Raw genomic sequence first — 19,174 nt, 5'->3', positions numbered from 1 at the left:
ACATTGGAGATTGAGGAGTTGTCGAAGAAAAGAGTCAGCTTTAAGACGATGGCGACGATGGACTACGTCGAGGTACCTTCCTACGCAACTCGCCTGCGTTCGGAGCGACCTGGCAATGACCTTCGCCCAGCTCCCAAGATCCTCACCTCCCTCCCTCGGCCAGAGCACTCACCTGTGCGGGCTTCGCCAGCCAGTGCGCAACCTATGTCGCCTTCGAAGGCAAGCGGAACGAATCTTACGTCTATGCTACTCTCCTCCGCCCTGCAACTCCCTGCCAATGCCCCGTCCACGCCTCGCATGTACGGGACCAGCAAGGGAGCCCCTCGTCTGCTTTCTACGCGCGACCCGCTCTCCGTTCCCATTACGACTGTGAACTTCCGACGGTTCGTGTCCAAGGCGGGACCAATATTCTGGCTGCAGGACCGCATCGAGGAGATTGTGCTGTGGAAGAAGAGTCAGAAGTACACGCTCGTGTGGATGGCAGCGTATGCGTTCATATGTACGTGAGCTCGCTTGTCGCGTTCATGATCGGCTTCTCATAGTTGTTCTAGGCTACTTCCCTCGTCTGATATTGCTACTCCCCCATGTCATCGTGCTGGGTGTCTTGCTTGCCATGCATCCCACGCTCCGTGGTCGAGATGCCGCGGAGAACCCATCACCCAAAGCAACGCAGCCTCCTCCATCCACGCAGCCTGGTGAGGGCAGTGTAGACTGGCTAGCAAACCTCCAAGCCATCCAAAACTTGATGGGTGCCGTGTCGGATGGGCACGACTTCGCTATCCAGTTCGTTCCCTACCTGACATGGTCCTCGCCCTACACGGGTATCGTTCTCTCCGCCGTCCTCGTCACGTTCTTCGCCATGATCCCTCTCGTGAACATGCTCCCCATGCGTACGACGTGCCTCGTCGTCGGGTTGCTTCCGTTCTTCGTCACCCATCCTTTCACGCAACATACCCTCATCCCCCATCTCCAGTCGAGCTTTGGACCGGTGCTTCACCACATCCTGGCACAGGCCCGTCGTTTCGTCGACGATGACAATCTGGAAGATAGGCATTGGCGCACGGAGCTCCGTGAAGTCGAGCTGTACGAGAATGAACGCTGGGCTCCAGCGCCCAGTGGCGCCTCCGACGAAGCTGCGAAGGCGGAGGGAACGTGGAGCAAGACCAACCTCAAACCAGGCGAGCGGAAGCCCTGGACACGCGGTAGGGACGGATGGAGCGGCGTGTCCGATGACGGCAGCCACGAAGTCAGGTTAGCACGTTCCAGCGCTCGAGCGCGACCTGCTAGCTCAAAACAGGCGTTGACCTTATCTTCTCTTCACCGCACAGCAGCAACCTCACGTTCTCGCTAGCCGCCGGATGGTACTTTGTGGAGACAGAAGATTGGCGGCCGGACTTAGAGGGGTCATGGGCTGGGGACTGTAGCGCGGACGAAGGTCAGTCAACTTCACTTATCCGTGTGCTTTGATGCTGACGTGCCCGTGATGGGGTTAGCTGGTTGGGTGTATACCAACGACGTTTGGCTAGATTCCCACCCACATCCTCTGGAAGAGTGGAAGGCTGCCGGTGGTATGACGAGGAGACGACGCTGGACGAGGCGTATATACTATAGCCCCAAGGCCTCTGTATGATCAGCGATGCACGTTAGTCGGTTGTACCCGTGGCCGCGTGTCTGTATACTCCCGACGCCAATACTCGTCAAGACGTTCGGTGGTGAGTATCGACTTCACTTGCAACGCACACATGAACTTGATCTCTGCGCAGAGTTTGTTGGTGGTCTTGTCACTCCTTAACACTCGGGGTCTGTTGTTTGCCAATTACATATCTCCTCATGGTGCCGGCATCTCGTGCACCGATGATCATACTAGCATGGGAAACCGTCCATCGCCGTGCGCGGTTAGATTAGTTGGGTCACCCGCATGGCAAGTTCTTTGGATTCGCAGGGGAACGACATTTCTTGTGCTGAATATATTGCATCTCAGGCACCTCTTGGGATGCTGGAGGCCACCGCTATGTCTATGTCGCTTCCTCACAGCCATACTAAAAGATTCTCCGTCGCACCCTTTCACTATAGCCCAGCACTTCCCGCCCGAAGTCCGAATGGTCTCCAACAACCAGCCGTCGGCGTCGACCAGCGCGGGCATTGCCCTCGTTATATGGTTCGCCATCTCCTATGCATTATCCGTGCTCCAATGGCGCGCTCGCAAGCGTGGCCTCCGATTCCCGCCTGGCCCGACCTCGCTCCCGTTCGTGGGCAATATCGCCCACATGCGGAAGCCGGAGCCTTGGAAGGCGCATCGCACTCTGTGCGACACGTATGGTAGTTTCAGCCCCATTATTCTCCAGAGTAGGTTTCTGACGAATATCGCGCTCCAGGGGACACTGTTTACCTTCCTGTGTTGGGCCAGAGCATCATTATCCTGGGAGGTCCGAGGTCGATCTCTGACCTCCTGGACAAGCGTTCCGCGGTGACATCTGACAGACAACAGTCATCCATTATACCTCTGTAAGGGAACGCAACTCGATTTACTGGCGTGGTCCGAGTCTGATCATACATACGCGCATCTCACACAGCGCAGGATTCGATGCGAACTTCACCTTGATGCCGTACGGCCAAAGGTGGAGACGGCACAGAAGAGCATTCTGGCAGCACTTCCTGCCCGCTTCAAGTCTGAGATACGTTCCATTGCAGGAGCGCTCTGCTCGACTATTTTTGCGCAAACTCTTGGATGACCCGTCAAGGCTATGCGAGCATATACGGTAGTGAGTCGACTTGCACAAAAATTATTTGGATGCTTTCTCACCAAGTTTCCTAGCACCTTCATGGCAACGATCGTCAAAGTTATATATGGGTTGGACCTGGCGGAGACGGACCCAGATGCTGCGCAGATAGAGAAGATGTTGGAGGGTCTGCAAGCGCTCACTCCGGGCAAGTACCTCGTTGAGTTTCTGCCGTTCCTGCAACATCTTCCAGGGTGGCTCCCGGGCACGGGATTCCAGAAGGAGCTCGGTGCGTGGCGTAGTGCGACCGTCGGGACGAAGGAGGGATTGTTCCAACGAGCCATGAAAGAGATAGTAAGTGGATGACAACAAATCTCAGAGATGATCGACATGCTTATGGTTTCCTCAGGACAAGGGCGTGCAGACCCAATCTGTGGCTGCCGAGCTGGTAGAGGGGCGAGGGGTTGATATCCAGGATGAGGACGATCCCATAGCGAAGGAGATCCCTAAGAGCGTCGGAAATGTGGCAGTTGAAGGTGCGTCAAGGCAGCCGGCTCATTAGCCCGAGCTCATAGACATGGATATCTCGCAGGCGGTGCCGACACAGTAAGTATGACACTCGTCCACCTATGTCACGTACTGATGGATCTCCTCCAGACCTTCTCTAGCCTGCAGACGTTCTTCCTTGCCTTGTCCCTCAATCCCAACGTCCTCCGAAAAGCACAAGCTCAACTTCATGCAGTAGTAGGACCTCGCAGGTTACCCGTGCACGCCGACCGCGAGAACCTACCATATATCACCGCCATAGTGAAGGAATGCTTGCGATGGCACCCAGTCCTGCCGTTCGGCCTTCCGCATCTCACGACTCAGGACATGGAGTACAGGGGATATTTCATTCCCGCAAGGACACTACTCCTCGCCAATGCCTGGTAGGTCCGTTCAGTCTATGCGTTTGAATATGTGTCCTCATGGCTTGAAAGGGCTTGCTTGCATGATCCTGAGGTGTATCCCGAGCCGGAACGCTTCCTACCCGATCGCTTTGTGCTCGAGAATGGCGAATGGAACACGAAAGTCCCGGATCCCGCGCAATTCGCGTTTGGCTTTGGAAGAAGGTAGTGTTTGTCCTTCTTGTGTCGGCGTTGAAGTTGATATCACTCCCCGACGACAGGATTTGTCCAGGGAGACACTTCGCGGAGGCTTCTATGTTTGTCTACGTAGCGATGGTGCTGCACGTCTTCGATATCAGTCCTCCACTTGATGCCGAAGGCAAGCCTATACAAGTCCAGCCGAAGATGACGAACGGAGTGGTATCGTAGGTATAATAACTTCGATATATGAGCTTGACTAACAGGGTCACTCTCCAGGTATCCTGAGGATTGCCGCTGCACTATCACCCCGCGGTCGACTTGGGCAAAGGAGTTGATCTTGTCCGAGGGTGTGTAGTACGAGGCTGAAAAAAGCCACTAATCATGTACAGACTTCACGATCAACTACCATTCAGGTACCTCGCTCGCACCGTGCTCTGTAGCAGAGGCGTTCGAAGATGTCATTTCGTCGATGGGCCCAGATCGGGCACCAGGGGCTGCGCCCGCTGTCTTACGCGACTTCCTTGGGACGAGCTCCCGCGGTTGTGCAGGTGAGCACGAGCCTCTGCCAACATTGATTGATGACAAGCTACATCTTATCACTTCTTACTTCCAGCGAGAACTCTGGTAGAACTTGAGAAGCTCTTGGATCATCATGCGTGGGAACCATTGACGCTCCCTCCGACATATAACGCGGCTTTATAATGCTGACATGTCTTAGGCGACACCCCTACTGTCTGTCGTTATCCGCCATGGGCATCTCCTCGAACGAGTCGCTCATCTCATCCTCTCTCGTCGCCATAGTGGGACTTTTGATACTAACCTATGTTGTCTCCTACGCGAGATGGCAGGCCCGTAGCCATGGGCGTCCCTTACCTCCAGGGCCGAAGTGCCTCCCTCTCGTTGGCAACATATTCCACATGCGCAAACCTGAGCTGTGGAAAGCCCATCGCGAACTCTGCAAGACCTACGGTGAGGAATATTGCAAGTTTTCCTGATCGTCGCTCATCGCTGCTCTTGCAGGAGACATCGTATATGTCCCGGTCTTAGGGCAGAGCATTGTAATCCTCGGAGGTCCCCAGTCTATCTTCGATCTCCTGGACAAACGCTCCGCCGTCACGTCCGACAGACAGCGGTCTGTATTGATCCCTCTGTAAGTCATGCCTGGCGGGCCCCGGGGGGCACCTCCTCCATCATTGCATTAATGACGATCTTCGTCTCCAGCTCTGGTCAGGACTTCAACATTGCCTTCATGCCGTACGGGTCTTGGTGGCGGCATCACAGACGCGAGTTCACGCACCACTTCCTACCCGTGGTCAACGCTGGACATTTGGAAGCCCAGCGACAATCTTCCTTGCTGTTCCTCCGCAAGCTCTTGAAGGACCCAGCGCGTTTATGCGATCACATACGATAGTGAGTAATGCTATCGTGACCCTTAGATGCATTGCTACTCTTTCTGACTCGCTACCACTCTCGAGTACCTTCTCAGCGTCCATAGTCAAGGTCACGTACGGCATCGACGTCGCGGAGCACGATGATCCGAATATCGCCCTCATGGAGAAGACGTTAGAAGGATTTCAGGCATTTTCACCAGGCCGATTCCTGGTGCAATATCTCCCCATTTTGCAACACGTCCCTACATGGTGGCCCATCGTGGGCTCGCAACTTCAAGAACTGAAGTCGTGGCGTACTGCAGCACGAGAGGTCAAACAAGCTATGTATTCCAAGACCCAGGAATCTCTGGTGAGGCGCGGTTTGAACATGCTTATTGGATGTCTAACTTATTGAAGACATCAGCTCCATGGCGAAGGAACTGAGTCTGTGCTCTCCGGCTTGCTTGACAAGCTCGGCGAAAACGGACGAGCGGTTTCACTAGAAGAGCAAGAGATCGCGAAGAACGTGTGCATCACCGCGTTCGAGGGTATGTAACCTCAGTGGCGGTTGCGAATTGTGGTTGACCTGATTACCACTCCGCGTTTAGGTGCGGCTGACACGGTCAGTACATTTACATCGCTCGGGTTTGGTGCATAGCACTGACATTTGCGATTGAGTACAGGCATTTTCCACCTTGCAGTTCTTCTTCCAAGCGATGAGTCTCTATCCAGAGGCGCAGAAGAAAGCTCAGGCCGAACTCGATATAGTTGTGGGTCCTGACCGTCTGCCGGATCACTCGGATAAGGCCGCCCTCCCCTATGTGAACGCATTGCTGAAGGAGACGCTGCGATGGCAGAATGTCGTCCCGATGAGCCTTCCTCACTATACCACGGAGGATATAGAGTATAGGGGATACTTCATTCCCAAAGGCACGATCTTATCACCACAGACATGGTGCGTGTTGCATTGAAGTTTGAATACGGATGCAATAGCTAACCGTCGTGCAGGGCTTGTACGCATGACCCCGAGGCATATCCAGAGCCTGAACGCTTCCTTCCGGATCGCTATTTACACCAGGGGCAACTCAACGCAGATGTTCGTGATCCAACGGACTTCGTGTTTGGTTACGGACGAAGGTGAAGGCCGTTGTCCTGGGCGGTGTACGGAAGTCTTCACTGACACCGACTCTCATCTTCTCGTACACCGTTATTCAGGGTTTGCCCCGGCAAGTATTTCGCGGAGACGGCGTTGTTCATCAACGTAGCCATGATACTCCACGTATTCGATATCACGCCGCCTCTTGACGAGCACGGGAACGCGGTTGTCGTGGAACCGAAATTGGCAGGATCGTTCCTACTGTGAGTCCGCGCGGAGTTCTACTTCAGTCCACTCCCAGTACCGGCGATATACTCAGCTGGACTGCACCAGGTATCCCGAAGACTGTCGATGCACGATCAAGCCCCGTTCTCCTCTGGCAGCATCCCTAATACTGGGAGGCCATTAGCTCTGTATGTTGCCGATATCCGAACAGTCCGACCCTTGTTCCGTACGCAGCATGAAAATTCAAAATTTTCTGCCAACGCATGCTTCGACGAGGGGCTCCAGGGCTCCCGAGCCAATTTGATCTCACCAAACATAGAAACTTATATGTGGATGTACGTACGTCCCAGACGCTGGGCTCTAGCTCCCAAGTCGGGCTCCGGGTGCCAACGCGGCATCTTGTCCTCGGCCGCCGAACACCTCCGGACACTTCGTCGGCTGTAGACGTACAAGAACATCACATCGCTGCATCTCACTAAGTGGTGAGTGGTTCTGATTGCTCCGGCCATACGACCTTGGCGAGCGTCAAGTCCCACGACGCTTACGAGAGTCTTGTCGCCTGATGCTGCAACAGTTATTGAGTGGACAGCGAGCAATGGCTATGTGTCGTGCGGTTCCAGGCCGTCCTCCGGTTTGGTAGGAAAACTCGCGGACGTTGCAGAGGAATCAAGTGCTTGTTTGATCCCGCGATGCGTTGAATGCTCGGCAGAACAAATCAAACGATGGGGTACTGATTGGCCCCATCAATACTCAGGGCTAGACATGCCCATTCAGCATGTCCGTTCCTGGCGTTCAAATTTCCCACTCCTCTCCCTCCAATCTTCCTCCATGGTACAAACAAACTCCCCCTGATGGTGAACTCACGACGCGTTGTGGGTGCGTACTCCCATGCTATCACGATTCGAGGCTCTCGAAGCTCTCGCCTCGTTTGTCCAGGTGCGCATCAGCGGCGTCACCCCTGTCTTCTAGTGCTGCTACAAGCGGCTTCCAGCGTTAGGCAGACCTCGGGTCCAGGCGTATATACCGTATACGTTAGGTCGTGGCTATCGCTCTCCGACTACCGCAGGCAACACGCGGTAGTGCGGGACTGCCGACGCAATCTTCCCGCATCAGAAGTTCCCCGTGTGGTTCTTCATAAAGGCGCAGGATCTCGTCAGGAAGAGGGTGGAGGTCTTCTGTGACCATCACCCACACATACCAGGTCGTTCTCCTTCTCCTCAGTAGGCAGTACAATGGGGTTCGCTCTGGCGGCTTTGTGTCTCTTCGCCTTTCTCGCAATCTCGTATATCGTGTCCCTCGTGAAATGGCGGAAACGTAGCCGTGGACACCCTATGCCTCCGGGACCGAAGAGTTTCCCTTACATTGGGAACATCGTTCACATGCGCAAGCCCGAATTGTGGAAGGCCCACAAGGAGCTCTGCAAGCAGTATGGTGCGTTTTCTTGCTCTCTCGTCGTGCATTCGGATCACTCATAGCAGTCAACAGGTGACGTCGTCTATGTTCCCGTCCTCGGGCAGGACGTCATTGTACTCGGAAGTCCCCAGGCGATCTTTGATCTTCTGGACAGGAAGTCCGCAGTCACTTCTGACCGCCAGCAGAATCCCACCATTCCTCTGTAAGGGAATTCCCCATCGCACACTACGTGAGCCTGACTGACCGTTACTCTCAGCTCCGGTCACGATTTCAATGTTGCGTTCATGCCTTATGGGCACTGGTGGAGGCGGCACCGACAAGTGTTCACTCGTCACTTCCTCCCAATCACCTCTGAGCACTTCGCTATTCAACGGAGCTCCGCCCTCCTCTTTCTCCGGAAGATACTGAATGATCCCAGTAACTTGGTCGAACATATCCGGTAGTAAGTCTTACGATACCTTCGATTCTAGCTGAACCCGAAGCTCATCGGACCAATTCAAGCACCTTCTCTGCATCGATCGTGAAAACCACCTATGGGGTTGATGTAGCCCCGGACAACGACAAGAACGTGGCGCTCATGGAGAAAGTCCTTCAGAGTGTCCAGGCTTTTGCACCTGGTCGCTTCCTCGTCCAGTACTTCCCCATTCTTAGCCACGTGCCGACCTGGTTCCCGGTCGCTGGCCCTCAACTGCTAGAGCTTGCTCCATGGCGCGCCGCCGCTCGCGAAGTGAAACAAGCGATGTTCGAGAAGACCAGGGAAGACATCGTATGTTCATGTTCCCCTCACGCCAGCGCGCCCCAATCTGACCTCTGTTGGATAGGAACGCGGTCGCGCTAGCAAAGCGGTACTGCCCGACATCTTGGAAAAGCTGGATGAGAAAGGCGCTTCAGACACTGCCGAAGACCAGGAGGTAGCGAAGAACGTTTGCGTTACGGCGTTCGTAGGTGCGTTTGCTCGGGCACATATGCGCGAAAACCACTGACTAGGTTGTTGTCCTATCGTCATAGGTGGCTCGGACACAGTAAGCGTGCGAGTGCTGCTTCGGAAGACTCAGGCTCACCTATCATGTTCAGACGTTCTCGACGCTCGAATTCTTCTTCCTCGCGATGTCTCTGAACCCAGAAATCCAAAAGAAGGCTCAGGCAGAACTCGACTCTGTCATTGGCCCTAACCGTCTGCCCTATCACGCCGACAAGGACTCGCTTCCATACATCAGCGCTATCGCCAAGGAAGCGCTTCGCTGGCAGAATGTCGCACCCTTCAGCATTCCCCACTATACCTCGGAGGACTTGGAGTACAGGGGATGGTTCATTCCGAAGGGCACCGTCCTTGTCCCCAATACATGGTACGACACTCGCGCTTCCGGTGCGGTGTCATGCTAACGTCTAACTAGGGCGGTCATGCACGATGAGACGGAGTATCCTGAACCTGACCGGTTCCTCCCCGAGCGCTTCTTGAAGGATGGCAAGCTAAACCCCGACATCCGCGACCCAAGCGACTTCATCTTCGGATATGGACGCAGGTACGTCACTCGTGTGATGGTTCACTTGAACGCTCGATGACCCCGTTTCGCCTTAGAATCTGTCCTGGAAAGTCGTTCGGCGAGGCGTCGCTCTTCATCAGTATCGCCATGATCTTGCATGTCTTCGATATTACTCCGCCAGTCGATGAGCACGGGAACGTCATCCATATTGAGCCTAAGATCGCAGGCTCGTTCATCATGTGAGCTCTGCGCCTTTTAAGTGTACTCGTTAATTTGAACACTGACTGCGCTCACGACATTCACAGTTACCCTGAAGATTGTCGTTGTACGATCAAGCCCCGCTCCGCCAAGGCTACAGCGCTGATAGTGGGGGCGCAAGATTGAGCCACTCGTTGTAATCTCATGTACAACTTTGTCGTATCAATGTGCAGTTCCGTTCAAGCTTAGGTCGCCTCGCCCTGCAAGCATCATGCTCCACAGAACGATACGGATGCCTGTTCGAGCTTGCCGAATTCGCCATATAGTAGCAATAGGGACCAACGTCCCTCCCGATTGTCCTTCATGTGCTTTCATGCGTCAAGTGCACCCGGTGAGCAAACATGGATTCTCCACATACTTACCACATTACCTACGGCAGTCACAGCACTATTTCTGGGATGATGACTGTGGCATGACGTTTCAGGGCAGGGCGACCTGCTCCGTCGGCTCTCCGTGGGTCTGCCTCACCCCGATCGTGCCCCTTCGACTGGGGCCATATCATGGGTGGTGTGAATTGGTGCGCTCTTTGTGTGCTTTCCTTGACTCTACATGGTTGGTGTCAGCATACCGGCACCCGAACACGAGCTGCGCTGTCGCACTGAGTTCAACGTTGGAGCAGGCCTTCTGATGCTTCAGTCATGTGGGTGTTTGACGCGACTCACCCCTTCCACTTTATATGCATAGGAAGCTAGTCGTAAGGAAGTCCTCTAGGCTAGCAGTCTCGCACCCTCTTCCATCATCTCTCGCTCTCGATGCCTATCGAAGACTTAACATTGCGCTTGGTCGCCGGCATACTCTGCTACATGGTCGTATCTTACGTGGTAGGGCTGATCAGATGGCGCACTCGCAGCCGTGGCCATCCATTGCCTCCAGGACCAAGAGGCCTCCCCATTGTGGGCAGTGTCCTCCACATGGCACAGGCGGAGATGTGGAAAGCTCACCAGAATCTCTGCAAAGTTTACGGTGAGATTCATTCTAACGCATATGTTCGTCACGGTCGTCATCGACTCATCTGTCGGGACAAATACCTACAGGTGATGTAGTCCACTTATCCGTGTTGGGCAAGCATATCATCGTTCTTGGGAGTCAGCAAGCGATCGTCGACCTTTTGGACAAGATGTCCGCAGCTACATCGGATCGAGAGCAGAACCCCATTATAGAGCTGTGAGTTCAGCTATCAGAGACAAACCCGGTCACACTTACTAAACACCGCTTCGTGAGGTCGGGCCAATCATTCAATTTTGCTTTATTTCCGTACAACCACTGGTGGCGGCGTCACCGGCGGGTATTTTCGCAACACGTCCCGCCAACAGTCCCTGAGGAACAGCTTCTGCTTCAAGAGCAATACGTCGGCCTTTTCCTCCGGAAGCTCTTAACCAGTCCTGCTGGGTTCAGGGACCATATCCGCTAGTGAGTGCTTTGCTCTGTTCATATATTCTGTGCTGAGGGCCCGTCACTTTGAGCGCCTTCACAGCGACGATCGTCAAACTTGTATATGGCGTCGACGTGGCTGAGAGTGACGACCCCAACGTCGCCCTCATGGTCCGGGCGCTCGAAGGTGTACAAGGGTTCACATCTGGTCGGGTCCTCGTGCAGTATCTCCCCATCCTACGGCATATGCCACTGTGGGTCCCGGTGCTGGGCTCGCAATTGCGAGAGCTAGCGGGGTGGCGCGCAGCGGCAGATGAGGTGAAGCAAGGCATGTTCGATAAAACTCAGGACGATCTGGTGAGCCTCCCTTGTCGCATTACAACTATCCCAGATTTGACGTATCAAACAGACTCAGGGTCACCAGAACACATCCGTCCTCGCCAATATCCTGCAGGAACTAGATGAGGACGCGAACATAGTCGAGGAGCATCTCCTTGCGAAGAACGTCTGTCTGACAGCTTTCGAGGGTGCCTCGGATACGGTCAGTAAAATAAGTGGTCATGCCCGAGGTATGGCACAACCCGCTGACGTTCTTTGACGGCCCTACAGACATTTTCCACCATACAGGCATTCTTCGTCGCCATGGCTCTTAACCCCGATATTCAATGGAAGGCGCAAGCGGAGCTTGAGTCCGTCATCGGCATGTACCGTTTGCCCACCCACAGGGACAGAGCGTCGCTTCCATACGTGAGCGCAGTCCTCAAGGAGTCTCTGCGCTGGCACAACGTCATGCCGCTCGGGGTACCGCACTACACGAGTGAAGATATCGAGTACCGCGGTTACTTCATCCCGAAAGGAACAGTCCTCATTGCGAACGCATGGCACGTACTCGCTTCGCTATCCCCTCATTGCCCTCTATTGGTACTGACCAGCCTTTCCCGGACATCCTTCAGGGCTTGCCTGCATGACCCAGATGTATATAGCGATCCGGACCTTTTCCTGCCTGACAGATTCATACGCAATGGTAACCTTGATCCAAGTGTTCGCGATCCGAGCGACTTCATCTTCGGGTATGGGAGACGGTAAGTAAATCATTCCAGACCATCCCCTCTTTTCCTAGGCCAGAGATTGCGCATACTCAGCAATTCGTGTTTTGTCATGCAGAGCGTGTGCCGGACAGGCCTTCGCTGAGGCCAATATGTTCATGATCATAGCCATGACGCTGCATGTCTTTGACATCACCCCGCCACTCGACGAGGCCGGGCGACCTATACAAATCCAACCGAAAGTGAGAGGCTCGTTCGTCGTGTAAGTGTATCCGTACCCGAAATGAGATCCCCACAGAGCTGATGAAGTCCTTTGCGCCCATGAGCAGATATCCGGCGGATTGCCGGTGCACCATCAGACCTCGCTCCGCCCAGGCTGAGGCCCTCATCGTCGACTCCGTGGGCGAGCTCACTACATGAGGGCGTCGGTCTATGACTCATAACAACTCACATCGTGTATGGAAGATTTGAACGAGACCTGGCTATGAGAAGTGGTGAAACAGTGTAAATGTTTTTGGCACTCCACATATGTCCAACGTTCAGCAGCATACCGTAGTACGTGCGCTGACGCGTGAACGTCGCTGCGCGCCAACCATCGATATCCACCTTGATGAGAGACCAGCACAGGGTATTCAGGCGGTCTCGCCGACCTTCTCGTGTGATCTTCAATGTTTGCGTATGATTGGTGAGCAAACCATGTGTGTTGCCTTAAAACCTTCGTCAGGCTGACCCGGTCAGGAACCCTTTCACGACGGTCACATTGCCAAGGCTCAACCGAACACCCAACGCGCCCTGATTGCAACCGAAGCAAATCTTGGCCGCAGATGCGGGGTTCTAAGGTGCTTTGAGGTTTCCCAAGCTGTCCACTTAAGGCACCATTCCGCTCAGACCCCGCTAGCGTCTGGTATGGGCGGCCGAAGTCGAGCAAACTACCCAATTGGGGGTTCCACACGATCTTCTCGCTCGCAATACTCCAGCTTAGCCCCGGACTTCTGCGCAAAGAGGTACACCTGACTGCCGGCTCTGACATGACTTCGCACCCCAAGACTAAATCATACATATATATCGTGTCGCATCGCGCTCACGCAACTAGCAGTATCAAAGTCGCCCCCAACCTTGGATGTGATCTTCAAGTTCTGTAATGGCTACGGACAATCCTCTGACGCGGTCGGCGATCGGCCTCCTCTGCTATTTGGTCATAGCCTATGTGGTCAGGCTCATCAGGTGGCGGGCTCGTAGCCATGGACGCCCACTACCCCCCGGGCCGAGGGGTATACCGATCCTAGGGAATGTCGTCTACATGCGACAGCCGGAAATGTGGAGAGCCCATCAGAGGCTCTGTAAAGCTTATGGTGAGCTTCATTGCGCTGTGCTATACCGGTGCCTGACCACGTCTTCCAACGTACTGTAGGCGATGTTGTTCACTTGTCGGTGTTTGGTCAACATATCGTTGTTCTCGGCAGTCAGCAAGCGATTGTTGATATCCTGGAGAAGCAATCCGCATCCACGTCGGATCGGCAGCAACATGCGCTCATAGAATTGTGACTAGCTTCTCGGCCACGTTCCTGTTCCGCGTCCTCGATGCTGACCCGGATGTTTCTTCAGGTCTGGGCAAGGATTCAACTTCGCCTTCTTCCCGTATGACCACAGATGGCGGCGGCACCGGCGCGTATTCTCGCAGCATATCCCGTCTACCGTTCCCCAAGAACAGATCTCGATACAACGACAATACGCGTCCCTCTTCCTCCGCAAGCTGCATGAAAACCCCGCAGATCTTCGCGACCACATCCGTTAGTGCGTCATCGACCCTTCTCCTTCCCTGCCTTTTACAGTGCTCACCGGAGCCCTTGCAGTGTGTTCTCAGCAACCATAGTCAAGATCGTCTACGGCGTCGAAGTAGCCGACGAACACGATCCCAACATTGCTCTCATGGCCAAGCTTCTTGCAGCTCTGCAAGGATTCGATTCTGGTCGCATGCTCGTGCAGTACTTTCCGATCCTCCAACACGTGCCGATGTGGGTCCCCGTCGTGGGCGCGCAGTTACGAGAACTGGCCGAGTGGCGCGCCGCAGCCGACGAGGTCAAGCAGGTCATGTTCAGCAAGACTCTAGACGATGTGGCAAGTTTTTTTGGATGGCGCGCGAGCCTGGGTGATTTCACCTACACCGAGACTGACGTGCCGCTTATAGGACCATGGCCGCCAGAACACGTCTGTCCTTGCGCGCATTCTCCAGGAACTGGATGAGGAGAAGGACGTCAACGTGGCCGAGGAGCAAGCCATCGCAAAGAACGCCTGCGTGACTGCGTTCGAAGGCTCAGCGGACACGGTGAGCGACCTCAAGTCAAATCACACAAGCCTGGCTGACAATGTCCGTCATCGATTCATCTCTCATGCAGACCTTCTCCACTATCCAGGCATTCTTCCTCGCCATGTCCCTCAACCCGGACGTACAGAAGAAAGCCCAAGCAGAGCTCGACTCTGTAGTCGGCCCACAACGTCTCCCAGACCCCCGCGACAAAGCATCGCTTCCCTACGTGAACGCCGTCCTCAAGGAGACCCTGCGCTGGCACCCCGTCGCGCCATTCGGGATCCCGCACACCACCGGGGACGACATCGAGTACCGCGGATACTTCATCCCGAAGGGAACGACTTTCGTCGCTAACACCTGGTGCGTATCGTATTCTCTTCCTCCTCGGGCCCGCCCAGCAGCAGGCTCAACTGGGCCTATGCGCTGTGCTGATATCGTTTTTGCTTGCCTTTGTACAGGGCTTGCATGCACGATCCGGACGTGTACGCCGACCCGGACCGCTTTCTTCCAGACCGCTTCATGCGCGACGGCAAGCTCGACCCCGACGTCCGCGATCCGAACGACTTTGTCTTCGGATACGGGAGAAGGTGCGTCCTGCACCGCCCGCTCCTCTTTCAACGCTAGTGCTCTGACACTTTGAACGACCGAACGCAGGAAATGTCCAGGAAAGGCCTTCGCCGAGGTGCAGATGTTCACGATCATCGCCATGGTGCTGCACGTCTTCGACATCACGCCGCCGTTGGACGAGTCCGGCCAGCCCATCGTCATCACGCCCAGAGTGACAGGCTCGTTTGTTGTGTGAGCTTCTCTGCGCACGACGTTCGACGAGTATATGTATCTCCCTGAACTCATGCTGTATGCGCCGCGCAGGTATCCTGAGGACTGTCGATGCACCATCAAACCCCGCTCTGCTCAGGCCGAGGCCCTCATCGTCGGAGCGGCCGGGGAGTCCTCGACGGGCTGATGGTGTAGGTGAGTGTGTGGTGATGGCTTTGACGAGTAGATGTATTGACGTTGGCCACGTAGTACTCAAATGGCAGCGCGACCTGTCGAGTAGTAATTACCAAGGACATTTCGTGAGGATGGAAGATGCATTGAATCTAGCGTCGCGCGATCTACGTACACGCAATAGTACTACGATACAGTACGGGGAGGAGGGTCATCGAATCGATCATCAAGTGCTCGTGGGAATGACATAAAGAATCATAACAGACGTGAAGTCGAATACATCGCACAGCGTCCAGAAGCATGAGCGCATGGGTATTAAAAGTGTACGTGGGGTAGTAATGGGGCAGTATATGAACAGAGAGCTGCAGGTCAGAACAAAGGCGCCTTCAAAAACCCTCCAAACGAGTTCGACCGCGGCCGCGGCGCGCGCCGTCCACTGGCAGCGGCATTTGCATATCCTGGCCTCAGCTCGAGCGTGCCATTCCGGTAGCGCGGGTGAGGCCGCGCCGGGGCGGACGGGACGACTTGAACTACTGGCATTGGCCCGGGTGGTCCTGGGATGGACTTCGGAACCAGGAGCGCGTCCGCGTCACGGTCCAACGTCTGCTTGCGGTTGGCACGCGACGGCGGGTGGCTCGGCGTGCGCACCAAGAACGGCTTGACCGCCAGACCGAGCGCGTTGGTGTTTGACGTCGACGTAGTGGTCATCATGGGCCGATCCTCCGCGGCGACGACGGGGAAGACATGCTGGGATGCAGGTGCGGATGCAGGTGCGGGTGCGGGGGAGGTGAGGTAGAGCAGGTCTGAGGCGGACTTGTTATGTCGGCCGACGCGGGACAGCGCGTCCGGTGGCAAGGCGGACAATGGGCAGGCGCCCGTGTCGCGCGGCGGCCTCGCGGCAGTTGGGGAATGAGAATGGGAATGGGAGACGGAGGTGGGGGACGAGGATGTGGGTGAGGATGTCCAGAGCGTTGGCGAGGACGCGTCACTCTCGTCTGTCTCGGCGCCTCTGCACCGACGCTCACTGCGAGGACTCGAACGATCGCTGCGGTACGAAGACTGCTCGTCGGGCAGCCGCAGGGGCTTCAGTGCGTGGGCTGGGGTATGTCCGGGGGATGAAGGTATGGGCAGTGGGGGTAAAGGGTTCTTTGGGGTATAGTGGGAGCCTGCGCGACGGCGAGAACGCTCGGGCATAGAATGGTTGCGAGCGAGGGCAGGCGGGTGCGCACCGAAGTCGTCGTTGAAAGACGGCCCGCCGGATGCGTACGCTTGAGGGGTAGGATGTGTCCCGTGCCGTGCCGCGGACTTGATGACTGCCCTCCGGAGCGAGTCGTTGTTGCCTGGAGGTGACGCACGGCTGCTGGAGCTCAGCCTGCGAGCGTGCTCTACAGAAAGAGCGACCCATTCCTGCTTCCTCTCGCACCCTACAGAGCAGAAGAGCTGCGCGGGGCCCGTGGGCTTGAATCTCTTCCTGCAGTAATCGCAGGGCCTGCTCTTTGTCGTCGATGGGGGCGAAGAGGGTATGAAGAGGGTCTTGAGGGTCTTCATGGCAGCAGTTTGCAAGAGGTAGGTAGAAGTAGAGGTCGATGTTCCAGGGGACAGAGGAGAACGCACCGTGCGCTCTGGCTCATGAAAGACGTTTGTCTTTTAAATTTCTCGCGAAGCCCGCCACACGCTATGTCGGTAGGGATATCAGGGACAAAGCATCGCACCGAGGATATCCAAGCGACTATCTGACGCTCTATAAGCCCAGAGCAGGAGGCAAAAGACAAGAGGCGAGGGGCGAGAGACGGACGCTTTGCAAGTCTTTGCTGCTGCGGAGAAAATTGGTGGATGGAGAGACAGTTTCGGCAAGTGGACTGGAGTCAATCAAGGTGGTGAAAATGTCAAGCGTTCGGGAAGCGATGGCCGTGCCCCGACAATACCGCCCAGAACCCAGAGCCCACGACGCACCTCCTCCTCGCCCCCCAAAACCCGGATAGCGTGCTTGGGCGACTGGAACGGTCGATGTATGATTGTTCCAATGAGCTTGAGGCCGCCACAAGTCAGACGGTGCGCATCTGGACGTAAGGTGGAGCTTTGATGGCGTGTCTCGACCGAGCTAGCCGGAAGGTAATGCAGACGAAAGCAGGCAGAGAGACAGTGCGCGAACTCAAAAGAATCGTCCAGCAAAGTCTAGGATCCATGAGCATGAGGAGCAGGAGGAGAACAGAGCGAAGAGCCTGGGGAAAGCAGAGTCCGACGAGTCGCGGCCCGCGTGGCCTGCAAGCGCCCGGCGGCCATATCGGTACACCTCGGAATCCGAGCTCAGCGGCGTCCGCGTCATTCGGAGCTTTTCGCAACCACGCACACGACCGGGCAGACTTGCGTGCCTTCCAAGCTCTCTTGAAGTTGCTAGCTCTGGATGCACTTAGCCTTTGGCAAGGCTGACTTCGCGACAACTACGCTCGTACGTTATGTGGATCAAAGTCGTATTTGACAGACAGGAACGGGATTCCACCATACGGTCACTCAGTGCACTCCCAGCGACACCGTCGACAGGTAAACACCTATCAAGATCGCAGTCTGTGCAGATGTACCGTAGGTTATGTACGGGTATACGTATATCTCATAAGTACTGTAAGTTCCCGCTGTAGTGGTATGTATGCTGGGTGCTCATGCCGAAACCGCCGTGCAGGTTCCGTAAGGGGAAATGAGGCCCTGAGGCCTTCCGGTGCCAAACCGCATCACCATGCATACACGCATGCGAGAACGGTCCCGGAGCGCACAGGCATACGCGCCCTGCTCGGACGACGATAACAGGCAGCCAAACGAATTAGACTCGGAGCCTGAGGGACTTGCTCGAAGGTGCATGCGTCATGTCGTCGAGTCCCGACTGATCCGTTGCGTAGCAGACAACAGCGGAGGTCCCGCCTTGCACGTCCATTCAAGCCTCAGCTCGCTCTGATATTCAGGCTGCTGCACACTCGCCGCTAGGAAGCTACTTCTCAGTCGTGCTTAACGAGGACTTGACTACGCGCTGCATCGCATGTAGGTACTAGGCACGAATCCTCGCCGTACAGTACTCAAGATACGTACTGGCGTGTTGCAAAGAGGCTTAGCGCAGTTCTTGCTCCCCCGAACTCCCGGGCGCGCCCGGTCGCACAACTACTCCATCATCTGAAGAATCTGCGGTTTCTTCCTGGCGTTCAAGATACTGGTGTTGCCGTAGTCCCGAACTCCCGGTCGCGCCCGCTGACCCCTCAACAACAATCTACAAGTGAAGAAGAATCTGCGGATCTCAACTCCTATACAGTAGATCAACACGCTTCCAGCTTCGGATTACGAACGGCGAAGCTGATGACGACCCGCACCCCGCGCGGGGCCCCGCGTCTGGGGTGGGCTGGGCTTGCTTGGCCTGCGCTTTCCGGCTCCCGCCCGCCTTCGTTTGAATTCGAATTCGTCGTCGCGGACGGATAGGGAGTGACTACATACTGATGGTTCCACTCTTGCGGGCCGGGGCCTTTCAATGTTCATCCACTGTCTCGGAGTCTTTCGCGAGAGGTGGGTGGGAGTCAATCTCGCGGTATGTTGTAGCCTGTCGCAAGCGACAGACAGAAGCTACGCCAGGTACGTACCCAATCTGTCATCTTCAACAGTGGCCGAGGTTCGCGCAGCAGACCGCGGTTTGGCGCACTCCCGATATGGACGCAGACGATCGTCCTTCTTCAGTGGTCTCGTTCGTGGACGCCCGCGATATTAGACTTCTTCGCGCGATGACAGGCGTCGAGGGTCGTGCCCGCAGGTACTCGAAGTGCGTTCAAAGTGACAGTCGGCGAAGCGCAGCGTGGTTATCTCGATACTGCCC

General features: G+C 55.6%; 7 protein-coding genes across 7 annotated transcripts; 6 read left to right on the top strand and 1 right to left on the bottom strand.

Annotated features, from left to right (window-relative positions):
* Positions 1-48: 48 nt before the first annotated feature.
* L226DRAFT_458932 (uncharacterized protein) lies at positions 49-1,630 on the top strand (the record flags this gene model as incomplete). The annotated part of the gene is made up of 4 exons (XM_067675480.1): positions 49-499; positions 552-1,251; positions 1,329-1,435; positions 1,494-1,630. The coding sequence occupies 4 exons, from the start codon at positions 49-51 to the stop codon at positions 1,628-1,630; spliced, it is 1,395 nt and encodes a 464-aa protein (XP_067538127.1).
* Positions 1,631-1,877: 247 nt separating this feature from the next.
* Positions 1,878-4,234, top strand: L226DRAFT_482216 (CyP450 monooxygenase). The gene is made up of 11 exons (XM_067676962.1): positions 1,878-1,921; positions 1,982-2,319; positions 2,376-2,505; positions 2,574-2,762; positions 2,816-3,074; positions 3,130-3,256; positions 3,313-3,326; positions 3,378-3,649; positions 3,701-3,832; positions 3,889-4,032; positions 4,085-4,234. Exons 2-11 carry the CDS (start codon positions 2,100-2,102, stop codon positions 4,161-4,163), a joined length of 1,566 nt encoding a protein of 521 aa, XP_067538126.1. The 5' UTR covers positions 1,878-1,921; positions 1,982-2,099; the 3' UTR covers positions 4,164-4,234.
* A 312-nt stretch (positions 4,235-4,546) lies between these two features.
* On the top strand, positions 4,547-6,810 carry L226DRAFT_482208 (cytochrome P450). Its single transcript, XM_067676961.1, has 10 exons — positions 4,547-4,777; positions 4,829-4,958; positions 5,030-5,218; positions 5,284-5,548; positions 5,603-5,726; positions 5,787-5,800; positions 5,862-6,133; positions 6,187-6,315; positions 6,394-6,537; positions 6,608-6,810. Exons 1-10 carry the CDS (start codon positions 4,558-4,560, stop codon positions 6,681-6,683), a joined length of 1,563 nt encoding a protein of 520 aa, XP_067538125.1. The 5' UTR covers positions 4,547-4,557; the 3' UTR covers positions 6,684-6,810.
* Positions 6,811-7,830: 1,020 nt separating this feature from the next.
* On the top strand, positions 7,831-9,780 carry L226DRAFT_568606 (cytochrome P450; the record flags this gene model as incomplete). Its single annotated transcript, XM_067684191.1, has 10 exons — positions 7,831-7,930; positions 7,985-8,114; positions 8,169-8,354; positions 8,414-8,678; positions 8,734-8,857; positions 8,921-8,934; positions 8,987-9,258; positions 9,307-9,435; positions 9,492-9,635; positions 9,702-9,780. 10 exons carry the CDS (start codon positions 7,831-7,833, stop codon positions 9,778-9,780), a joined length of 1,443 nt encoding a protein of 480 aa, XP_067538124.1.
* Positions 9,781-10,531: 751 nt separating this feature from the next.
* On the top strand, positions 10,532-12,878 carry L226DRAFT_325615 (cytochrome P450). The gene is made up of 10 exons (XM_067673933.1): positions 10,532-10,617; positions 10,689-10,818; positions 10,876-11,064; positions 11,118-11,382; positions 11,435-11,566; positions 11,635-11,906; positions 11,979-12,107; positions 12,190-12,333; positions 12,401-12,575; positions 12,628-12,878. The coding sequence occupies exons 1-9, from the start codon at positions 10,566-10,568 to the stop codon at positions 12,489-12,491; spliced, it is 1,404 nt and encodes a 467-aa protein (XP_067538123.1). The 5' UTR covers positions 10,532-10,565; the 3' UTR covers positions 12,492-12,575; positions 12,628-12,878.
* On the top strand, positions 12,736-15,661 carry L226DRAFT_532332 (cytochrome P450). The gene is made up of 11 exons (XM_067680240.1): positions 12,736-12,756; positions 12,840-13,423; positions 13,483-13,612; positions 13,677-13,865; positions 13,925-14,189; positions 14,260-14,397; positions 14,468-14,739; positions 14,838-14,966; positions 15,034-15,177; positions 15,250-15,351; positions 15,406-15,661. The coding sequence occupies exons 2-10, from the start codon at positions 13,213-13,215 to the stop codon at positions 15,341-15,343; spliced, it is 1,572 nt and encodes a 523-aa protein (XP_067538122.1). The 5' UTR covers positions 12,736-12,756; positions 12,840-13,212; the 3' UTR covers positions 15,344-15,351; positions 15,406-15,661.
* Positions 15,662-15,696: 35 nt separating this feature from the next.
* Positions 15,697-16,875, bottom strand: L226DRAFT_568604 (uncharacterized protein; the record flags this gene model as incomplete). The annotated part of the gene is made up of 1 exon (XM_067684190.1): positions 15,697-16,875. The coding sequence occupies one exon, from the start codon at positions 16,873-16,875 to the stop codon at positions 15,697-15,699; it is 1,179 nt and encodes a 392-aa protein (XP_067538121.1).
* Positions 16,876-19,174: the final 2,299 nt, after the last annotated feature.

Source organism: Lentinus tigrinus, assembly GCF_003813185.1.
Source record: "Lentinus tigrinus ALCF2SS1-7 unplaced genomic scaffold L226scaffold_6, whole genome shotgun sequence".
In the NCBI taxonomy this organism is placed as follows: domain Eukaryota; kingdom Fungi; phylum Basidiomycota; class Agaricomycetes; order Polyporales; family Polyporaceae; genus Lentinus; species Lentinus tigrinus.
This window is presented reverse-complemented; position numbering and strand designations above follow the sequence as displayed.